At 40.0% G+C, this 18,506-nt stretch overlaps 1 protein-coding gene across 1 annotated transcript in view; it reads right to left on the bottom strand.

Moving 5' to 3' along the window:
* LOC139719541 (autophagy-related protein 2 homolog B-like) overlaps positions 1–18,506 on the bottom strand; it is a 67,286-nt gene that overhangs the window by 3,241 nt on the left and 45,539 nt on the right. Inside the window, exons 21-40 of the mRNA XM_071630956.1 lie at positions 15,952–16,124; positions 15,435–15,631; positions 14,690–14,840; positions 14,033–14,229; positions 13,438–13,625; positions 12,683–12,775; positions 12,180–12,250; positions 10,405–10,472; positions 9,773–9,949; positions 9,171–9,306; positions 8,228–8,475; positions 7,635–7,860; positions 7,272–7,314; positions 5,318–5,459; positions 4,636–4,803; positions 3,858–3,959; positions 3,241–3,310; positions 2,511–2,730; positions 1,698–1,767; positions 945–1,027 (exon numbers count right to left, since the gene is read on the bottom strand). Of these exons, the coding sequence (XP_071487057.1) occupies positions 945–1,027; positions 1,698–1,767; positions 2,511–2,730; positions 3,241–3,310; positions 3,858–3,959; positions 4,636–4,803; positions 5,318–5,459; positions 7,272–7,314; positions 7,635–7,860; positions 8,228–8,475; positions 9,171–9,306; positions 9,773–9,949; positions 10,405–10,472; positions 12,180–12,250; positions 12,683–12,775; positions 13,438–13,625; positions 14,033–14,229; positions 14,690–14,840; positions 15,435–15,631; positions 15,952–16,124 (2,823 nt within the window). The remainder of the gene's footprint in view (positions 1–944; positions 1,028–1,697; positions 1,768–2,510; positions 2,731–3,240; positions 3,311–3,857; positions 3,960–4,635; positions 4,804–5,317; positions 5,460–7,271; positions 7,315–7,634; positions 7,861–8,227; positions 8,476–9,170; positions 9,307–9,772; positions 9,950–10,404; positions 10,473–12,179; positions 12,251–12,682; positions 12,776–13,437; positions 13,626–14,032; positions 14,230–14,689; positions 14,841–15,434; positions 15,632–15,951; positions 16,125–18,506) is intronic.

Genomic DNA, 18,506 nt, shown 5'->3' with positions numbered 1-18,506 from the left:
CACTACACATGCCCGGCAAAATGCCTCGTGTCAGATCACTGTAAGTTTTTAAAGACCTGGTAGCGTGGTAACACTTTGTAATGAGAATGTTGGCCTGACTCGGATATATTGAGGAATCCCTGTAATGAATTTTGTACAGCTTTATATGCAGCACACATGCAGTCAAAGAATCTTGAGTGGAGTTGAATGTTTCTGATGAGCACATATTCGCTGATGGGCAATTCTATTCCAACATGCCTGCACTTGTCATGGCGTTTTTTAATCACCCTGGTGGGCAGCGAATGAAAAAATGCTGATCCATTCAACTGGACCAACTTTGCTACAGGGTCTTTAACTAAGGGTAACACATCCAAAGAGGTATACCATCTAACTTACTTATTTATCAAACTACCAAATATGACTGTGAGCCCTCCCTCCTAACACCTCTAGAATATAATTCATATAGCAAAACACACTTCCTTGACAAAGCTAAAGAAATAAAGAAGACTGAAGTATGCTCCTCAGTAGTGTCTTGATTCAGAGTTTTTGCTTCAATGTAAGTCGGTAAATAATTTTGGTTCTAGGTATACAAATAGATAACATTAGTGAGAGTATTTGAAGACATTTTTTTTTGCAAGTCACAGGATGCTTTGAGCTATTCTAAAGTTACAGATGAGGAAGAATTTGCACTAATGTTTCATGTGCTGGGAATTCTACAGCAACAAATTCCTGTAAAAGATGACCAGATAATTCCGATGCAGATACATAGATCCAACTACCTATGGTAACAACAGTAACAACAATTTATTCTACTTTTATCAACACAGTGACAATTCAGTAGTATTTTTCTGCTAGTTAGACTTAACACATCAATGACTGATTACCTGTAAAACTCATATCTTATATCTGATAATAAAAAAAACCAACAATCCATGTCATCAATTACCGGTCAATTAAATTCTTACCCATGTCTGTGATGTAATCTCCTAAGGGTTAACTCTGAGTGGTTCAGCTGCCCCAGCCCAACAAGAAGGCCAAACAATGTACCCTGGTAAATAGAGTGACCACAGAGAGAAAGAAGCTGGTCATCCGATATCAAATCTATTATCATCATTCATATCTTCTTTTTTTTTAAGGGGTGGGGGAAATCAGACGTATGATACATAATCGTAGCAAGAAGTGACAAATACTGAACCTTTAATTCATGGCTATTGCTAGTATAAGATATAATGGTTAGATATGTAGATGCTTCATCATACCATTGCAAAATACTTTTAGCATGCAGTATAAAATAGGGGAAAAGTCAAATACTCGAATACCTCAGTGCTAACCTGCTGGGAGATTGTTCAAAATGAGAAATATGCTAGGACCAATACTAGATGCTACCACAAGTTGCATTTGGTATCTAAAAACAACATATTCATTAAGCAACATGGGAAGCTCACTGTTGCAAACGCATTTCAGAATAATGAATATAGTATCACAAACACGATAAGTAAATTCTCAAGGTCTAATTGAACAAAAAGATCCACAAAAGTTATGGTACAATTTCTACCATTTTAAAGTTCATATCACATCATTGCTGTCTTCATTAATTAACATCCATCAAGTTTGCTGCAGCTATCTCCAGAGGATAGAGGCTATTGTCTAAGCACATTACTGAGTTAATATCACAAGTCATTTGCAAAGTTTTGAGCAAGACATGTAGCTTCGCTCACCTGTTCCATGTCAACATGTTTGCCTTCATAGTCCAGTTTGATGAGGACATCAGGTGAGAAAACAAATGACCTACAAGAGAAAAGAATCACACGGGGATGCCTATGAGTGCTTTTTGTGTGCTTTACAGGAACAGCAATACTACACAGCAAGGATGCCAACCTTGTGAACAGCAGTGCAGTATTTTGAGGGCTAAAAGGTGTATTTTTTGTGAAAAAACAGTAATTTTACCTTTCCTGCAATAGATTTGTGTTGTGATGCTATTTTGGGAAATCAGTAGTTTCCATAAAACCTGCAATAATATTGGCATACTGCAAGAAAAGTAACAGTTGGCATCTCCAAGACAGCATGGAGGGATGATGTGTGTGTGTGTGTGTGTGGGGGGGGGGGGGGGGTTGATGGGGAGGCAGAGCAGAGAAACTTCAAACAAAAGTTTTTGCTTTGGAATGATAGCAGCATGTAATTTACCAGAACATTCATAAATGTAATGGAGCATTGATTATCAATGCTATCACTGCATCAAGAAATTTGCTTATGCTGTTTATGGCATCAACTGGTCAAACTAAACTAATATTCTGCCAAGTGTATGGTACTTAAAATATTATACTTGATGTATTTCTTCTATTTTTTTTTTTAAGGGGGATACATTTCCATGTCAATGACTTCTCTTGTACAAAAACCATCAAAAAGATATCAACAAGTATCAGTAAATGGACATATAGATGTTCTATGTAAGACAAGTCCTTCTTCACTAAAGAAATTACTGCTGGTTAACTGACGAGGCAGTGCAGTCACACAGAATATCTATACTCTACCTGAAGAAGACAGGCTGGGCTGGAACAGCGGACGACGCAGCTGCTTGGCTCTTCCCATCGCTGGGGGCACCACCTCGAGATGGACTGCCCTCGGTCTGGTGGCCGTTGACGAGGGGTTTGGACTGACTGGAGGGGTCAGAGGGAATGATCTGGGGTGGAGTGTCGGCTATCTTGACTCTGGACGGCTTCTTGGATGGACTGGCGGAGACGGGTTTGACATCTGCTCATTTGGAATGAAAGAGAGAAGGTGTCAAGAAATGGGTAAGAACCAACCAACAATTTCTTTAGTGATTGATGTGGCTGTTGCTAATCTTTGCAGTGAGTGAAATCGATTCATTCTCCCATTCCAATGGTTAATGAAAATTTGTAGATGTGTACATATAACACTGCTTCTGTGAATATTGTAAATACGATATATAATCTATACCACTGAAAGGACTGGCCTTGAATAGCCTGCACGCTATTGCCGGTTCTTTTTCGCCAAAACTGTACTTTAACTATTGACAATTTTGACTATGTTGACGATGTTTGTTTGGTAAATAAATTTAATTTAATTTCATATCATTTCATGTTGTTTTCAGCATTATAAATGTGTGACAATGACAAACAATTGAGCTTTTCATGAAATATGAAAAGCGAAGAGACAATGACTGCAATAATGAAAGGGTGAAAATGTTGCTCAAAGAGCAGCAGCTGGGCAACAGGTTTGAGTTTGATGAGATTGTCTGACCTGGAATGGGCACTTGAGTTGCTTTGGCAGACACCTCGGTGAAGAAGTCTCGCAGGAAGAACAGAGCATCCTGAGGGCAGACCAAATGGATAACAACAGAAAATCAAGGGATTCATTTTTCATTTGTGGCAAAGCAATAATGCAAACTCACCTAATTTTGTGCATAATATTTTTACCAGTGAAAAGTGATAAAAACTAAATTTACGACAGATGAAGCAAGTTAACCAATCACAAAGTAATAATATCATATTTCCTTTAAATAATATTGACTCAAACAATCATATGCAGGTGCATATTTTGTTTCATGCATGTAACAGCATTACTGTAATACATTTACTCAAAAAGGTGTGACACTTTCTCTGGAAGCTTTGCAAATGACGTGAATCAGCAGGTATTAATGTCAGAACTCTTACTGGAGTAGATACTCTAGTTAGATTGACGTGAGTGGCATATTTTACATTCCCAATGACAGCATCTTCTGGCCAAAAGTACCAGCACAATTCTGACCTAGAAACTTACTACTTCATCTACTGTATGCACAGAATCATATCATGTATTTCACTGCTTCTTTAAAAAAAAAAAAAAAATTGACGTCTGAGATCAGACAAAGCACTGACCTGATCAATATTAAACCGGAGAGGCTGCAGAGAAATCCTCAGACAGCACTCCTCCATGTCCACCTCAGGATCAGGTCGGATGTGAAGAGCTTTCACCAGCACCTGCAGGTTATTAGGATGGAGGATACAAATAAAAGAGTTTCCTATCTTAAAGAGACAATAGTACAGCTATGCCTTATAATGTGAGTGGCTGAAGTGCCCTTACTCCATAAACTCTGCACAGATTGTCAGGTCACTGCCTTTCTGACTCTGACTTCGCAGTATCTTTATTCAACAATCGATATGCCATCTGGGTGTGAGGAAATACCTGTCCTCACAAATAATGATGCCCAATGCATGAACCACGGCTCAAATATGTTACATGAGATCAGAAAACAATGTTTGCGAATAACTTTTTTTTTAACAACAGAAAAGCTATTTCTATGTTTTCTAGAAACAAACATCTATAGACATTGCTATAAAACTGTCTCCACGTAGAAATGTAAAATAATTTTCTGTTGAGGTAGTCTGATGAAATCAAGAAATGACACAAGATGTGCGTTCCACATAAATTACAACACAGATTTTGTTTTCACTGATTGTTGTATCACAAACAGACTTCCAATACACCAGCATAATGCATTCCCCCTCCCCCCTTACAGCCCCAGCATTACAATTTCAACTGTAAACGTGATATGACAGCATTAGGAATTGTCATGATATAACTTATCTTTTATCATATCTATCTTTTAGTATGTTTCTCTATTCATGGGATGGTATGGATGACCAGAGTACCTACCATATTTGCATGTGTCCTCTTTGGTCTGGCTTCTGACGAGTACAGGTACAGGAACTTGTTGATCTGGGACTGGGCCAGGCGATCTCGGACCTCGATGTCGTTGACCAGCAGGATCTGGCGGGACGACTGCTTGGTGTCTGTGGGATACGTCTCGTGGCGGAAGCGAACCTAGGGAGACAAAGACGGCAGTGCATAAGCTATTGGGTATACATCTCTCTCCATTCTTTCAATCACTTTTCTCAGCTAATACTTGAATTGATGTTGTGAGAAGAAGGCTTGCTGGACATGTATACCTATTGCTATCTGCCATCACATTCAACCCCTTTGAAAACTGGCCCTAGCTATGGCTGACAGGGCAATCCTTTAAACAAGAGAAGAATAAATAAATAAAATGAAATAAAAACAAACAAACAACAACTTCCTTATTATTACTGGCTGCCATGCTATTCTACATCAATGGCTATTAATGTGTGATAATAAATATACAAGTATCCTGCAGAAGAAGATGGCATTAATGACACACTCAACACAGACAATTACTATTTTAATGAAGTATTCACAACCGGGGGTGCATTTAAGCAGAAATCTGTGGCATACATATGCATGACAAGCTGCAAACAAACTGGTTATACTCTGAATACATCTCGAATGCATAGACAGAAATGCATGGGCGTTGTCTCACCTTGTTCATCTGAAGCTCCATAAGGACAGAGTGGTCCCTACCAGGTCCTCCCCTCTCCTGCCACCTCATGTTGGCCACGTTGTGAGAAGGTTTGTCGGATGTTCTTCGGAGAGGGGAACTGCTACCACTCCCAGCTTGTTGTCTACAAAGGGCAGTATATGAACAGATATCAGCTAGCATATAAAAATTGCATCACAGCATTTCTGTCATAAAATTATAATGCTTGAAAAGGCAGCACATAAAAAATGGCATAACATTTCTATTGTAAAAGGCTTGAAATAAGCTCATGCCAGAGATAAGAACCATACAATGGAAGACAAAATGTCCCCCTTAAAATTGTTTCACAAAACATCAATTGCTACCGTTAAATTTTGTGGAAGCCATCTTACCCACAATGTTTTGGGAAAAAAAATGTGTACTTCACATGCAGAATTTCATACATTACTATGGTGAGGAAATGGTATTGTCATAAATCTTTTATTAATGTATCTTCAAAATATTTGACTATAAAGGTGTAGGTAGATGACAGAAATGTATATATTATCATTAGCTATACACTACAAACATACACTCAAATATTACATGGATAAATTTGACATTTAAAAAATGGCAGTCTAACTATACCCTTACAGAACAAAACTAGAAATATCACTGAAGGTGATTAATACCCCCGCCCCGTGACGACAGTCTTACCCAAGGAATGATCTTTCCTTGATCTTCTGCCATTTAAATGCCGTTACCATGGCAACGCAGCTTCCGACACGTCCGAAAAATATGTCTTGCACATCTTCCCACCAAGACTATTGTGTGTGCCACATTTCATAAGCTTTTGTCAAAAACTGAGGAAGTAGATCTTTCCTTGATCTTCCGCCATTAATATGCCGTTACCATGGCAACGCAGCTTCCGACACATCCAAAAAATATGTCTTGCACATCTTCCCACCAAGACCAATGTGTGTGCCACATTTCATGAGCTTCAGTCGAATACAGAGGAAGTAGTTCAATCCGCAAGATCTTTCCTTGATCTTCTGCCATTTATATGCCGTTACCATGGCAACGCAGCTTCCGACACGTCCGAAAAATATGTCTTCCACATCTTCCCACCAAGATCAAGGTGTGTGCCACATTTCATAAGCTTTGGTCAAAAAACTGAGGAAGTAGTTAAATCCGCAAGATCTTTCCTTGATCTTCTGCCATTAATATGCCGTTACCATGGCAACGTACTTTTGGGTACTGTCAAAACATGCGTCTTGCACATCTACAACCAAAGGCACACATCTGTACCAAGTTTCATGGAAATTGGGCAAAAACTGAGGAAGTAGTTTGCAACACAAAATTTTCCATCATTTTGGCTCATAATATGTGAGCTGTTACCATGGCAACATACTTTTTGTCACTGTCAAGAAATGTGTCATGCTGACCTATATCCTAAGACAAACATTCAATATGAATTCCATGAGAATTGGAAGAACACTGATGAAGCAGTTTTGCCATGAAGCATTTTGCCCTATATTTTACCAATAACATGCCGTTACCATGGCAACGCACTTTTTGCCACTGCTGAAATATGTGTCTTGCACATTAACATATTCAGATGAACATCTGTACCTAATCTCATAAAAATTGATCAAAAACTGTGGGAGGAGTTCGCGACGCAAGATTTGTACCCATTTTTGCCCATAATATGCCGTTACCATGGCAACGTACTTTTGGGTACTGTCAAAAAATACGTCTTGCACATCTACAACCCAAGGCACACATCTGTGCCAAGTTTTATGGGAATCGGTTGAAAACTGAGGAAGTAGTTCGCGACGCAAGATTTGCAACGGACCGACCGCCCGACCGACCGCCCGACCGCCCGACAGCCCGACCGCCCAACCGTCCGCTGATTCCTATATACCCCCTTCAAACTTCGTTTGGCGGGGGTATAAACATTGATATTTGATTTACTAACCTTGTTTTATCAAGGCCATGTGCTGGGCTGCTTGTTCGGGAAGCTAATGTTCAAAAAAAAGGAAACAAAACAGCAGAGAGTAATGAGTATAATTATGCATTATCTCTAGCTAGGAAACTTCAATTATTGCATGCTTAGGACAGATGACTTACGTGGTATAATTTTCATTTTTTAAATGATAATACGCAGTATTTGCCCAAAAATATCTGCTTTTGAGATTAATATCACATACCCAATGACCATGCAAAGAATATTCATAATAGATTGGCAGTGAAAATACATACAAATATGACATTCATGACAGGGCAAGCTCTGGCTAAAGAATTTTCTTTTTTTTTTTGTAATGGTATAGCTAAATCTTACCCGGTCGAAGGATACTTTGTGTTGTGCCTGTTGACTGGAGGTCGTACCCTCCATAGATGTGCCACACGACGGTCATCTCTTGCAGGGTGTAGCGCATGGTGGGTGTGGGGAAATCAAGGGGGGCGTTCAGCTGGTCCCCACGGGAGATGGGCGGGGCAAAGTGATCTTGGTCCACTGTAACTGGGTCTTGGTCCAGTAACTTCACCTCTGGTTCACCACTTGTTCTCTGCATCAAGCATGGGAAACACTTCACTTTTCCTAACACTATAACAACTGCATTAAGAATGTGATACTTAAAAAAATATGCTACAAGATAAAGATGAAATGAAAACAATGATAACAACAACGATGATTGTATTACCCAAACAAAGAGTGAAATATTGCTTTCAGTTCAGATTTATTTTATCACTTTTTCAGCCAGTGAATGATATTACTACCCCTGTATTTCTTTTTAATTAAGTTTTCTGCAGAGGTGGACGCTTAAATAATCTTATCATGATTTTTTTTTTTTTATTTTGTCTTAAATTAGCATTCATGCACTTGGGGTGATTTGCAATGACCTAATCATACCCTGAAAAAAACCTTATACTCACCAATACTCCCATTCCTGGATCATCCAGCACGCAGAACTCCTCATCGTCAAATATCCCATCCGGCTCTGCCCAGCTGCCACCGCTCTCTGAGGAGAGGCGGTTGGAGGCGGGTCTCAGCTCGGGAGAGGAAGTGTCGACCAGGATGTCCACGTCATCCTCATCCTCCAACCCTTCATCCTCGTCGGGGAAGAGGAAAATCTCCGGCTCGGAATCAGATTTCTGTGTGCACATGATATGCACGACATGATCTGCACAGAAATGTGACATACGGACATTCAGCATTTTGTGTTCACACATTGACATCTTCCTCCATCGCTTCACTTTTGAGCAAATGCTGTACTTAATAGCTTGTAATTGTTTGCATATCCCACTTATATAGCCTCTTCAAATATTCAGTCTGTAGGCGTAACAAAAGCATGACATGTTTACTCACACATCTTCATGACTCTTAGGAGAACACATAGACAATTATGAAAGTTCGATTGTTTTCCATGCTATTTACAAGTCACCTGTTATTTGACAGAGAGTGGCAATGCCTTTTTTCTTTATATGATCTAGGAACCCTAACAGAGTCCATCACATCACCTGAGTCTACACGGAATCTGGCCCTACTCCCCCCCCCCCCCCCCCTTCCCCCGTTAAAGAAAAAAGAAAAGGGTTAAAGAAAAAAAGTTTGTTAAGGTATTCCATGCAAACAGTGGAATTGATGCTTTCTCTAAGTTACCTGGTCTACACAAGCTCTCTCTTTGTGCGATCATGAATTCCACAAACTGATACATCAGGCAAGATTGCGCATTTTGTCGCTTTAAAAACACAGGTGAGGTGCCTAACCAAACGAGAATAAAGTAAGGTCATTTGCACAAATGTGCACAAGAGCTAATTATGGACTGGCTTATATCTGTGCCTTGTAGAACAAAGGAGGAAGAGGAGGAAGTCTGAAGACCTTTAGGAGATGCATCGGGCGAGGGTGAGTCTCCAGTGATCTCCTTCATAGCCTCCTCCATCAGCTGTCTCATCTGATCTGAGTGGGTGTGTGACACTGGGCTACCACTCTTTGTCTGCTTGGGGGACGAGTCCTCCTAGATGTGGCAAAAATATATATCGACAGGGAGGTAGAAAATCCTTTTAACTCGGCTAACAAGTGGCACAACTACAAGGCAACCCATAACATACAGTTAAACAAGACATGTGCAAGCTGTATTTTCTTTGCTTGCATGTACCCATGTTCATGTAAGTGTATTGTAATACTTAGTAGAAAGAAGTAGAAATTGACTATTAACGACGAACAGAATAAACTGCTACTCCACCAAAATAAACTGAAATTTTGGGGAAGTACAGATGGTGACAGAAAAGGCTTTGTAGCTGCATTCAAGAACTGGCACTTTCATTTCTTTCATCTTCTGTGCATTAACGGGCCGAGCAGCTTTCTCATTGAAAGAACAAAGTTAATAGACTCCAGATTCAATTATCATCATATATATTACAATAACCTTGAAATACGTTTTTGTTACAATTTTCATTGAAAGAATAGTCACCGTGTCTTACCTTCACAGTCACTGCTACAGGCTGGACGTCTTGGTCTGCACGCGAGGACTCTGAATATGTTGCAAAGTCCCCGTCTGAAGACACGTAAAGCAGCAGCTGAGCGAGGGCACTACAGGAGTCGGCACATGTCCGCAGATGGACCTTGTTGTTACTGACTTTGAGATCCAGCTTTGGATTCTGTACGAAAAATTCACATCAGTACATGGTGCAGCTTTACATTCTGAAACTGGGTCATGACGTCCATATCAAATGTACATCTGTGGACCATAAACAAGTACTTCAATCCTTCTGTTGACTAGTGGAGAGTGTATCAGTTTTCAAGGCAAAGATACACAATAACTGCCTTCGTTCTCAAACAAAACAATATTCACAGTATCTGGTGTAAGCAGGTTCAACCAATAAACTATATATGCAGTGATAATACCACTGGCTTTGCCACTATAAAAACATTTCAGGCAAATTCTGAGATGATAAGATGATTCAGCTACATCACTATCACCACTGTCATACATATTTCACAATCTAATAAAATTAACATGAGATTGATATGGAAAATTTTTCAAAGAAAGATTAATAAATTCTCACATCTCTGTGATGAGATATCTAACTCTTAACTCTTTACACTTACTTACCTTCTCTTCATCATTGCTCAACCTCAGTGAAAGCTCAAGCATTCCGACATCGACAACACTCACATAATCTGCAACCAGGAACATATAATTAGGAAGAAGAAGGGTAGGGAGGGAGAAGAATATATCATGAGAAAAAGAGAAATTTATATTCTAAGCTGGAATATGGACTTGACCACAAGACAGTGAAAACTAGAAATATCACTGAAGGTGATTAATACCCCCGCCCCGTGACGACAGTCTTACCCAAGGAATGATCTTTCCTTGATCTTCTGCCATTTAAATGCCGTTACCATGGCAACGCAGCTTCCGACACGTCCGAAAAATATGTCTTGCACATCTTCCCACCAAGACTATTGTGTGTGCCACATTTCATAAGCTTTTGTCAAAAACTGAGGAAGTAGTTCAATCCACAAGATCTTTCCTTGATCTTTTGCCATTTATATGCCGTTACCATGGCAACGCAGCTTCCGACACGTCCGAAAAATATGTCTTCCACATCTTCCCACCAAGATCAAGGTGTGTGCCACATTTCATAAGCTTTGGTCAAAAAACTGAGGAAGTAGTTAAATCCGCAAGATCTTTCCTTGATCTTCTGCCATTTATATGCCGTTACCATGGCAACGTACTTTCGGGTACTGTCAAAAAATGTGTCTTGCACATCTACAACCAAAGGCACACATCTGTACCAAGTTTCATGGAAATTGGGCAAAAACTGAGGAAGTAGTTTGCAACACAAAATTTTCCATCATTTTGGCTCATAATATGTGAGCTGTTACCATGGCAACATACTTTTTGTCACTGTCAAGAAATGTGTCATGCTGACCTATTACCTAAGACAAACATTCAATATGAATTCCATGAGAATTGGAAGAACACTGATGAAGCAGTTTTGCCATGAAGCATTTTGCCCTATATTTTACCAATAACATGCCGTTACCATGGCAACGCACTTTTTGCCACTGCGGAAATATGTGTCTTGCACATTAACATATTCAGATGTACATCTGTACCTAATTTCAAAAAAATTGATCAAAAACTGTGGGAGGAGTTCGCGACGCAAGATTTGTACCCATTTTTGCCCATAATATGCCGTTACCATGGCAACGTACTTTTGGGTACTATCAAAAAATACGTCTTGCACATCTACAACCCAAGGCACACATCTGTGCCAAGTTTTATGGGAATCGGTTGAAAACTGAGGAAGTAGTTCGCGACGCAAGATTTGCAACGGACCGACCGCCCGACCGACCGCCCGACCGACCGCCCGACCGACCGCCCGCCCGACCGCCCGACCGCCTGACCGCCCGACCGTCCGCTGATTCCTATATACCCCCTTCAAACTTCGTTTGGCGGGGGTATAGAAAAAGAGAGCCATTGACAGAAACTGTTGTGCTGATGTTACAAATCATTGTATACCTTATCAAATCATCAACAAAATTTAAAACACTTAAAAATGCAGAGATCACGTCAAGTATTTAAACAAATTAAACACAGTCAAAATTCTTCCCTTCAATATGTGTGTTTCAGATTACAGAAGACCAACATATCAAAAACATAGGTAACCATGTATTTCTATTTTGTCTTGGTCATTGCATTACTACAAATCTAAGGTTCTGGTGTTTGTAAACACCACAGGGGACGCTAAGGAACATTGCAGCTGCGCGGTAATTATGTCACAAAGATGAACTACTCTTCGTGTGGCCACAGTTGTTAAAAGTGGCATGTGGAAAAAACAAGCAAACATGAATCAATAGTTTGTGCACGTGTTTTCTCACCTCTTTTCAAATTAACTTTGGATTCATTGCACTTTTCAGATATGTAGAGGGCAGCATCATCAATGAGAAACCTGCATGATAAAAATGGGAAGAAAAAAAAATTAACAGTATTTGAATTTCTTGGAAGAAACTAGACTCCTTTCACAAACAGATAACAAAACCCACTGGTGAATTTTGAAGAATTAACAATGCAGTGCAGAATGACCATGGTAACGGTGACTAAGTGACACAGTGTTTCATATGATGTAGTGATGAATCTAAATCAAATACTTATTGTACACATTTTGATCGAACAATGTATCTACTTGATTTGAGTAATTTGGAGTATTTCTAATTTCCGTCTTATCTAATAATTCAGTAATTTTGTGATATCATTGAAAGGGATTCCACACTATGATAGAGTAATCAGAATATCATCATAACATCTATGACATAATCTTGTGCTAACTAACCCACACCATATTTACAACACATCCTGAAGGGATTGCATCAAATTAACTCACCTAAGTAGAGATTCCTTGGCTTCATAGACAAGGTTACTTGATATACTCAGTGACTCAAGGAGCACGAAAGATTTCAGTGGTAGATGGATTGGCCTGAAATAAAAATCAAATACAAACATGTAACAATGAAATAAACGAGATATATATTCAGTAAAATTTGCAATATTTCTAGTTATGACTTTCATACGTTCTTGAGTAATGAGTTAACTTTGGCTGTATGATTTGGTGAGCAGGGAAACAGTCCTACAAGAGAGCAGCCACTGTTCTGAAATACAAGAGGGAGTGTCTCAACAAATTCTTGCCAAACGCAATTTTCAGTATCTCGTTTGAGTTTTTTTATGCACAGACCAGTCTATTCTCTCTCATGATAAGCAATCACTGTAATGACACCTTCGTAATGAAGATTTTTTTTTTTCATATTCTGTTTCCTGCATACAAACATACTCACTGCACATATTTCATTGTATGTACCAGAGTAAAATTAATATTTGGCAAATTTCTCTTTTACAGCACACAAACCATTCTACCCTTTTCAAAACAGGGCACATCTTGCGATTACATATTTGTAAGGAATACCCCCTCCTTTGTTCTCTGCATATTAACATATTTGTCACTTGAAACCTAAAATCAGCTTTATCTGTTGAAAAATAGGGATTTTCATTGTATCATGTGGTGCTGAAAAAGAAACTACATAGAATATTGTAGGAGGGTTTATCAGTCAGACACACAGGCAGTGCTGGTGTCATTCCAGTCACCTGTAGTCCACACCACAGCCCCAGAAGTGTGCATGAAGCTGTGTGACGACCCCCGGCATCTCGTATCCCAGAATCTGCTCGTCCACCACGTCGAAGAAGTCTCCGATCTGCGTGATCCAGTGGTGCTCGGGTCTGCCGGGGTAGTACCGAAGGGTGGCGCCTCTCACGGCCACCGCACATTCTGCCGACTGCATGGACGGAGCAAGTGAAGGGGTACATTAATGAAGTGATGGATCAAGTTGAGTTGGCTCCCATGCAAACTCTAAACTACAGATGACATGTGCACCCTATTCTTCCTATTAGTAAACACGTCTGTCTGGATATCCCTAAAATAATTTGCACACTGTCAGGAGCCACTTTATCATTGTGTATACTGCATCATTTCCTTCTAATTAGCATAGTGTACCATGAGTGTCTTTTTAATGAACAATATCTCACTGGAAAGTGGCACATATGTTTCATGAAAAAATCCCAAACCAATAAACAAATAGTTCTTTTACGAAGAACTATTCTCATCTCAACCAACCATACCGTGTAGGTGAAACACATGCATGACAATGCTCACTTTCAATCCCAAAAGGCATATTTTGCATACCTTCACATTTCCCACTGGATCAAAGGAGTTCCTCAGGGCTATGGCAACCATGTGCTGGCTGTTCCCTCCTTTGCCCACACTCCCTACGGCCTTGGTGGAGACTCCATCATCAGACAGGTAGACACAGCACTTCATGTGGGGAGGGGCTGCCAGGCTGCTGCTGTCAAGGGGCTCGTTGAAGGGGTGAGGAACACAACCTGGAAGAGCAATAGCGAAAGCAAAGTAGAGTCAATTGAGACATCCAATCAAGTATGATTACTAATTAAACCCTGTTTGACAAAGAAGCATCTTGTTTGATACTTCTGAAACAATAAAAGCACAATCACAACTACACTGGTCCTGTTTTTAAAATTTCACCAAACCGCATGTTTATTCTTTACTTTGTGATGTTAGGTAATTACAGTAATTTTCATATTTTTCATTGGATCTGTAGAATAACTTATGATGAGAATAAAAGTTAATGATATTACATAATGGGGATGGGGCTGTCAGCAACTGCACAAACCCACTCCAACTCCTTTGCTTCAGGATATTTCTAGAGCATCAGACACATTCTATCAGAGTAAAGAACGGACCACTCCTATTGACAACATACAATGCTAGATGCAATGCCATGGAGATATCAAGAGAATGTTGTCTCACAGAACTGAACCTCACCGTTGTGATAGAGTGCTATCCTGTTTGCCTGGACGCTGAGGTAGCTCTCGTTCTCGTCACCCTTGTAGGCCGTCACCGTGAAGAGGGAGCCCTCTTCAATCTCCAGCAGACACTCCCCGTGGACATCTTCGTTCGGCGTCCCATCCGGGTGCTGTCGTATACAATAGGCAAGTAGATGTGAATGATCGATTTGAATGTTTTTGTTTTGTTTTGTTTCATGTGACCACTAAGGAACCAATGAATGCTTATAGAGTATGAAATTGTGATCTATAGCCATTCATAACCATGGAAACTGATTCTACACAACCTCATCCGGCCTGAATATCTGTGAACACTGTTGTTGCTAACCATGCTCACACCTGGTTCCAACCCAAGCTATAATATAAGACTGTGACATCATCACTTTGGTACTCTATAAGCAAGCAACCACAGGACCAATGGTTTCAGTTCTCCTCTGAAGGACTTAATAAGCTTTGGCATGATGGGACAAATCTGCAATGGGGGATAAAATTGAGACGAATCAACAGTATTCACATACACCCCATTAAACAGGGAGTATATTCAAAGAGCTACTGTTTGCTTGTGCAAATGTTGTAAGTGTGAGATACATTCTATGTGACTAAGTGCCTCTCATTGGATGCATTGCTAGATTATTAAAAAAAAACACCATAGCCTTGTGGAACAGAACAGTTCAGCATCTTTGGTTTGATAACAGCCCACTTTGTACACTCCTCGGGTAACTCACTTTGACGGGCATTCCCATGGTCAGTTTCCCATGGCTGATGTTGAGTGTGAGGGACAAGTAGTGCTGACTGCTTGTCCTGGCCTCTGCATGTCCACCATGTCTTGATGACCGTTGGTGTTTGAGGAATGAGGATGAGCCGTGGTCATATACTGAGTAGAACTGTAGGCTGTCTGGTTCTTCTTCATCAGAATCAGAATCTGCACAGGATTAGAGAACGACACCATTTTGACTATTTTATAAGAAATGTACAGCATGAGAATAAATCTAGACAACTAACCGAACATAGTGAAGAAACATGAGGAAACATGAAGAAGCATGAAGAATGGCAAAACCATGTTTTCATATGTAGCAAATATATCTAGCTGTGATTTACTTCCTTGAACAGCTGTAATCGACTTCTGCTGTTTTCGAAATTGACCCCTGAAATGCAGTTAATCTACTTTCCACAATATTTGTAGTGTCCTCAACCACGACTACGGTCAAGTCTAATCTGGGTGTAAATCAATGGGCTCCTTACCAAACTGGAGGCCAGACTTGCACATGCCGAAGCTCTCTGCCATGCTGCTGCCAGCCAGCTGGGTAGCCAGGTCCAGCCCACCGCCACCGAGACCATAGCTGGGGTAGTTACTCTCCAGGGGATCACGGGGTGTGGGAGCAGTTGGCTGCCACAGGAGCATGTCATTGGCAAACCTGGAGCACACAAATTTATCAACAATTAGTTACATAACCCTTTTAGTGCCAGGGACTTTAGGCAGAGCGTACAATGCTATGAGGTTTTCTGTACCAACCGGCATGTAAAGCACACAAGGGGTTGAGGACAACAGGCAATGGTTTTACATGATATTTGAAAATGTGGGACTGGGAAGATGAGGGGTTCTATATTTTAGCTCTGCCATGCATAAACATTCTTGAAATATGTGTTTCACCCATGATGCCCCTCCTCATCTGCACGTAAATTATGTAACTAGCAATGCCAGAGTAGTAATGATGGCAGGGCTCACTGGAGGAAGTGTGTGAACACAGAAGAGATTACTGTGGGTACATGGGACCATGCTCCCAAAATATCCCAAGCCTAAGAGACATATCGTTGACATTAGAGCATGGGTTTCCACTATCTACCTGCCTACGCAACACATGTGTTGGCCTACAGGAACTCACATTTTCATACCCATGTCTTTTTATTGACCTTTGTATGGTCCATCTCAATCAGCTATTTCTAGATGCACTTCATCATGCAAAAGTAGTGATATCAAAGCATGAAATTGACGCTGTTACAATCCAGACAGTCACTTTCTTTGCTGAACTATCAGAATTTGCTCCCGATGTAGTCCAAAAACAAGACAATCGTTATGGTTTGATAGATACCGCATTCCCTACTCTGCAGATGCATATCAGCACCACTACAAAAGAAAAAAAAAATCATTCTAGTGCTATGCAAATGCTTTCTCAGCTTTGTATTTAACATTGAGCAATCTATGAGCTACATATTTCACATTGGGCAATCTATGTGCTATACATCTCACATTGAGCAATTTATAAGCAGTAAATCTCACATTGAGCAATTTATGACCTACCTTTCACATATTGGGCCATCTAAGAGCTATATATCTCAAATTGAGCAATCCGTGAGCTATATATATTACAATGAGCAATCTATAAGCTATACATCTGACAGTGAGCAACCCACAAGCTATATATCTCACATTGAGCAATCTGTGAACTATATATCTCATATTTAGCAATTATTCATGAGCTATGTACCTCAAATTGAGCAGTCTTTCAGCTATAAATTGCACACTGAGCAATCTACAAGCTACTTATGTCACATTGAGCAATCTGTGGGCTATATATCTCAAATTGAGCAATCTGTGGGCTGTATATGTCTCCCATTTAGCAACCTATGAGCTATATAGCTCACATTGAGCAATCTAAGAGCACTGTAATTCACATTGAGCAATCTATGAGCTATATATCTGACATTGAGTAATCTACAGTCTATACATCTCTCAATGAGAAATCTATATGAGCTATATATCTCACACTGAGCAATCTATGAGCTATATATCTCACATTGAGCAACCTATGAGCTATATATCTCACATTGAGCAACCTATGAGCTATACATCTCACATTGAGCAATCTATGAGCTATATATCTCACATTGAGCAACCTATGAGCTATATATCTCACATTGAGCAACCTATGAGCTATATATCTCACATTGAGCAACCTATGAGCTATATATCTCACATTGAGCAACCTATGAGCTATATATCTCACATTGAGCAACCTATGAGCTATACATCTCACATTGAGCAACCTATGAGCTATATATCTCACACTGAGCAACCTATGAGCTATATATCTCACATTGAGCAACCTATGAGCTATATATCTCACATTGAGCAACCTATGAGCTATATATCTCACATTGAGCAACCTATGAGCTATATATCTCACATTGAGCAACCTATGAGCTATACATCTCACATTGAGCAACCTATGAGCTATATATCTCACATTGAGCAACCTATGAGCTATATATCTCACATTGAGCAACCTATGAGCTATATATCTCACATTGAGCAACCTATGAGCTATATATCTCACATTGAGCAACCTATGAGCTATATATCTCACATTGAGCAACCTATGAGCTATATATATCTCACATTGAGCAACCTATGAGCTATATATCTCACATTGAGCAACCTATGAGTTATATATCTCACATTGAGCACTCTATGAGCTATGTAATTCACATTGAGCAATCTATGAGCTATATATCTGACATTGAGTAATCTACAGGCTATACATCTCACATTTAGCAACCTATGAGCTATATATCTGACATTGAGCAATCTGCAGTCTACATGACGAGAACGCCTCGTCTAAATTGAACTCACCGTTTTGAATGTTTACACAAGAGAAGCTGTTATCTTAATCCTATACTGCCATACCCAGCATTACCAACGGTTAGCTCTGTCATGACAGAGACCCCCCCCCCCCCCCCCCCCCCCATTCTTTGTTTTTATCTCAGTCTGGCAAGTGTAAAATGACTGCATGCATGGG

The sequence above is a fragment of the Diadema antillarum genome, unplaced genomic scaffold (genome assembly GCF_040938485.1).
Source record: "Diadema antillarum isolate AM-2024a unplaced genomic scaffold, OU_Dant_1.0 scf00000111, whole genome shotgun sequence".
NCBI classification, from domain to species: Eukaryota; Metazoa; Echinodermata; class Echinoidea; order Diadematoida; family Diadematidae; genus Diadema; species Diadema antillarum.
This window is presented reverse-complemented; position numbering and strand designations above follow the sequence as displayed.